A 5,801-nucleotide genomic window follows, 5' to 3' on the forward strand; every position below is an offset into this window, starting at 1 on the left:
GGTAGGTTAAAGAAATACCTTTGTTATCTTTAAAAGGGCAATAGAAATGAAGGTTACCACCACTGCAGTGGCTGTAATTAACCTGGCTTTGGAGAAAGAGCCTAAAAAGTGAGCTATAGTAAAATACAGTCTTACCTGAGCACCACAGATGCCAATTATTTTGTTTTTCATTTACATCTACTCCTGCCTATTTTCAAAAAGGATCTGGGAAAGTGAAGGCCGTTATAGTGACTGAAATAGTGGCCTAAACTGCACACATGAGACATCGGCTCATAAACACCCTCTCCCCAAAGACATCTGCTCATAAACATCCTCTCTTCTAAGACATGGGTCCCACAACCCAAATACCCATTTACCCAAGTTAAGGAGAGACTGTTCCCATGGGTTGTCTCCACCATATGCCCAGCTGTCAAGTTAGGTCTCTAGCAAAAACACGACTGTGAGCACCAAGCCAGGAACCCAGCTCCTTCCCCACCTCCTTGGCAAAACCAAGAGATGGACTGACTATGTGTACCTTTGACTCCAATTGCTAAAGTAGCCCTCTGATTGCCCGGTAGCACTCTGATTGCCCACCTTCCCGCTATCTTATCTCTATCACAAATTATCGTTTATGTCTCCCCACAATAAAAATAGACAAGGATTTTTGCCTGCCTTATTCATTTGCTTAGTATAGTGAGTCTTCAAAAAATATATGTGGAGTGAAGTGAATGAATGTTTTGTATGTAAAAATAACACCAATGACGTCAGCACTAAGGCATGTACAGTATCTGTGGGGGATTGGTTCCAGGATCCCTGAGAATACCAAAATCCACAGATGCAGAAGTCCCTTATATAAAATGGCATAGTATTTGCATATAACCTAAGCACATCCTCCTGTATACTCTAAATCATCTCTAGATTACTTACAATACTTAATACAACACCTACCCATCATTTCATTTGTGTGGATTCAACTCAGTACTCGGTGTGCAGCAAATTCAAGTTTTGCTTTTTGATATTTTGTGGAATCCTTTTTTTTTCCAAATATTTTCGATCTGTGGTTGGTTGAATCCACGGATATGGAACCCACGGACATGAAGGGCCAACTGTACTTTGAGTTGACTTTCAGTCCAGAGACGTGTTGTGCTGATCTATCTATTCTTTCTATTTCCTTCCTTCTTTTTTCTTTTCTTTTTTTTTTTTTTACAGCAGCAAAGCTAACTTTAAAATTGTTAACTAAATTTCTATGATCCTTTTTAAAACAACAGTTCTCAAACATACATCTGCTGCTCCTAAGGCCAGGCAACAGGTCTGGGCAAATGCACACGGATCGTGCACACCCGTGCACACATGGAGCCAAGCGTGGGCTGCTCTGCTCAGGTGGAAGTGCCCAGGCAGCCGCCACCTCATTGTATGTGTGCTGCTCCTGGGCATCTTAAGACTGCTGCATGGAGGATGGATTACAGTAGCTTCCAGTTTTGCTTTTAGCATCTTAGCCACACAGAGACCATCCCTTTTTTTTGAAGGGGATTTCTTATTTCCAGCTCAGGGCATCCAAATTAAAACAGCACCTCTGCTTAGAAGAGGAACAGGGCGATGGGCAGTGATAATTTTAAAATGCTGAGTTCAATGCTAAGGGTATAAGTAGTTGAGACATGCACATCTGAGCAGGGAAAATGTAATAATAGTTCAGCCATTATTCTCTTACAACCTTCCAAATTCCCTGTGGTTTGAGTAATAGTTGTATTTTCTGTGACTATGAAATGGCACAAGGTTCAGATATAATCCACATGGGATTTGCATTAGTACCAGACATGTTAAGCTTATCCAGTAAACGTGGTACAGATCACCAAGTGTGACTTTCTTAGAAAGAGCCATGCATGAGACTGCAAAAAGCATTTTTCCATGAGAACTCCAAAAAGGATTGAGGAGAATGCTCAAATATTGCCTTGCTGGGCAATAATGGAGTACAAACTCTTACAGTAAAGAGATAAAGTTCTTTTTCAGGATCCTATAATGATCTTTTCTCACCTGACCAAAGCCAGTAACTATGTGGCTCTCTGGACAGATGATTAAGACAAAGAACCCCAAACATGTTCATAAAGAATTAAGACATAAGAACACTTAGATAAGAATCTAACTTGGACCTGCTGAGAAATGATTGGTAAAAAACTGCCAGCAAGAAAGAACTTTCGGGCCGGCCTGGTGGCGCACTGGAGAGCGCGCTGCTTGAGAGCGCGGCAGCGCTCCCGCCGAGGGTTCGGATCCCATGTGGAGACCGGTTCCCGCTCGCTGGGTGAGCGCGGTGCGGGCGCAACACCGAGGGTTGCGATCCCGTTGCCGGTCCCCGGTACGGGCGCGACACCAAGGGTTGCGATCCCGTTACTGGTCAGTAAAAAAGACAAAAAAGGAAAAAAAAAAAGAAAGAACTTTCAGGGCCGGCCTGGTGGCGCACTCAGTAGAGTGCGGCGCTTGGGAGTGCGCGAGGATTCAGATCCCATATAGAGACCGGTCCGCTTGCTGGTTGAGCGTGGTGCGGGAGCGACACTGAGGGTTGCGATCCCGTTACCAGTCAGTAAAAAAATACAAAAAAGGAAAAAAAAAAAAAAGAAAGAAAGAACTTTCAGGGCCGGCCTGGTGGCGCACTCGGTAGAGTGCGGTGCTTGGGAGTGCGTGAGGGTTCAGATCCCATATAGAGACCGGTCCGCTCGCTGGTTGAGCGTGGTGCGGGCGCGACACTGAGGGATGCGATCCCGTTACCGGTCACGAAAAAAGACAAAAAGGAAAAAAAAAGAAAGAACTTTCAGGAACTCATACTATTAAGAAATAAACCACATTTTATCCAATGGCTTTCAAATCCTAAAGCTGCCAATCATAGTATTTATAACATTAGACCATTGTTGTGGCAGTATCATAAGAGCTTCCATTTATGTGTTTGCAATTTAAAAGAGTCTTTAGATCTGCAAAGGCATTTACTTGTGGAATGTGACTCTGCTTGGTTTTCTACAGTAGCTTTAGTCACCAAACAAGATCCTGAAGTCCTTGCTGCTTATTTCATTGGAAAATAACAATGTCAACTTCTGATGAGGGTAAATACCAAAAATAATTCAGTGTAGTTTTTTTGCTCTCATGAGTTACCTATCACCAGGCAGCTTGAATCTTCAGTTTTCAGGCAAATATCAGCCCTCTTTAGTTTCACATTATAAGATCCTTTCTAGAATTTCACATTTTCCTGACAGTGAAAAAGAGTAGTTCCTTCCATTGAGATGAAGAAGTAACTGACACCCTCTGAGAAAATCACAACATACACTCATAAAAATATTTTAGCAGAAATACAAAGGTCTGAGATAAACACAGTAGCTGAAATATTGTATAACTAAAACAAACAGAAGAGCAGCTAAGGTACAATCTCCTTGGCTGATTAAGACAAGAGGGAGAGCAGGTTCTTGTAGCCAACAGCTTGATAAAGAAAAGAATCAGTAGGCTTGGGTACAGATGCCACCAGGGCAGACAGGCACACTGCACTGCCTCACAAAGCCTCTTACCTGATTATCACACATTTGGTTTGTAAATAAGTCATGCCCACAGCATAGTCAAATGACCCTCTGAGTCTCTGACCAAGTCCGAGTGGGACCAGAGGCCCATAAAGGATAAGCACATCTTTCAGTCCAAATCTGTGAGGGATAGTGGGAATCCTTTTTGTTGAAAAAGACACCTTTTTCTCTCTGACCCTTTCCCAAAAATACTTACGAAGCAGGTGCCATTCATCTTGCTGGATTGTCTTGGTTAAATTGAAAGGAATGTTGCGTAAGCGGATTGGCTGAGAAAAGTGGTACTTGATAGCTGTGCATCGCTGCGCAATACCTTGAAAGAAATAAGAAACACAATTTACTACTCTGTTCATTTGTAATAGAATTCTGGAGACCTAAGGCAGAATGAGGCATCCTAAATAAACTGGTTTGAATGGGAGAGGGAATAGGAATCTCTTGATTACTTTTATTAACAAAGACAGGTCAGAGCAGCAAAAACCTATAACATGAAATAATTTTTTAATTTGTGTTTCATTTTTGAATGTATTAGGTTTTATAAGGATCTACACTCCCCTAATTGTTTTCAATACTGAGTTTGTATTACCTAAACACAAAACTCCTAAAGGAGGAATGGCCTAAAAGTAAACAGATGGTTGGAAGAAATCAGCTTAGAATTTTAAATAAACACAGATAAATCACACATCTGAATTTGATCCAATCTCAAATTCTCAAATGGGTTGCATCCAAAACTTCATTAGGAAGTGTGTTATTTGGAAACCATAAGACATTTTTGCATAAAGACAACTTCTACTTGGTGTTTTAGGTGGTGATTATGTCTCCAAACAATCCACAAAAGCCTATTTAACCCTAGGGCGGCTGATGTCATTCCTTCATACAAATTTTACTGACCTGAATTCTGTATCTTGAGAGAAAGGGTAATATTAAAAGTGGAGAGGAGAAAAAAAATTCCCCTCCTCTTTTCTGGTTGCATGGCCAGCTCTCGGTACAATATTTTGATATGGACAAGTGCACCCACTGGTTTATCTAGTACCCTGTCCTCCTTCTCACCCACCTCCCCTAGCTGTGCTTTTATGGCATGAATTAACCCAGGCCTTTTCTTCTCCTAAAGGCTTTTGAATCCTGAGATAAAATACCTACCCTCCCTTCAATTTAAAAAACAAACAAAACTTTCTTCTCTCATTGTAATCATCTTGGCCAGTTGTTTGAATAAATGCAATCTTATTAAACGAACTTTCAAAACAGTGTGACTATTAGTCTTTTAAACCTGGCAGCCATTTAAAAATTTAAAAATAACCAAAAAACTAATAAATGCAAATAAATCTCAAATCAGTGGAATTTGAGTAAGTGTAAAAGTAAAGTGAAATTTTTAAAAAATCAGACATTTAAAGGAGAAGGTTAATATTTGAGCACCGTTTACATCATAAGCCAGTCAGTCCCTCCTGTGAACACATCTACAAGATTATCTTCCCAAAGCAGTTTCTAGGACATTTAGTGAGCATAAGAATCACCAGGAGGGCTTGTTAAAAATGTAAACCTCTAGACCCTACCCTAGATATTCTGAATAAAAAGATTGGTACGAAAACATGAACCTGAATTTAACAAACATCCCAAATAATTCTGAGGCAGCTAGTCCTTGAGACTCACTTTCAGAAACAATACCTAAGACTATCTCTGATTTTTGGAAGCTATATGTTACTCATGAAACTACAAATTCTCTAAAGCTCAAAGCTCTTTTATTTTTGTTTTTTTTAACAGGGGCTTATGGCAGTGGTTGTGAGGTCTAAGACATATAAGTTAGGTGTTTACATGTAAGTAAGATGTATATAAGTCAGAAAACATCTGTGCTTGCAAAGAGCAAACAATCTGGCATGAGAACAATGGCAGGTAAAAAACTGAAGATGTGATGATAGCTTATATCTGTACTTTTCAAAACTATCATTCTATTTGATACTCATCCTCAGGCTGACCTTGAAGCTCTGTGTAAGCAGGAAGTGAAAGGCTAAAGCAGAGTTGAAGTCATGCCCCAACACGCACACAGAGTCCACCAGAAAAGATTGGGAGACTTAATGGTTGCAGGTGGTTAAGGATATTTCTGCACAATTATTAGACTACCACTAAGCTAACCAAGCAGAGACTTCAGGAATCATATTAGAAAGAATAAAACTATAAAAACAGTTCAGGAAAGTCACCAAAGAAACAAACAGAAACAACAACAAAAACAATAACAAACCCTGGGGAGGGGGAAGAATCTAATCCCCAGAGTTGCCAGAT

General features: G+C 40.4%; 1 protein-coding gene across 1 annotated transcript in view; it reads right to left on the reverse strand.

Moving 5' to 3' along the window:
* TMEM178A (transmembrane protein 178A) overlaps nt 1-3,883 on the reverse strand; it is a 14,541-nt gene extending 10,658 nt beyond the window's left edge. Inside the window, exon 1 of the mRNA XM_008591399.1 lies at nt 3,730-3,883. Coding sequence (XP_008589621.1) covers nt 3,730-3,883 — 154 coding nt within the window. The remainder of the gene's footprint in view (nt 1-3,729) is intronic.
* Nucleotides 3,884-5,801: the final 1,918 nt, after the last annotated feature.

This window comes from Galeopterus variegatus, unplaced genomic scaffold, assembly GCF_000696425.1.
Source record: "Galeopterus variegatus unplaced genomic scaffold, G_variegatus-3.0.2 Scaffold6905, whole genome shotgun sequence".
NCBI classification, from domain to species: domain Eukaryota; kingdom Metazoa; phylum Chordata; class Mammalia; order Dermoptera; family Cynocephalidae; genus Galeopterus; species Galeopterus variegatus.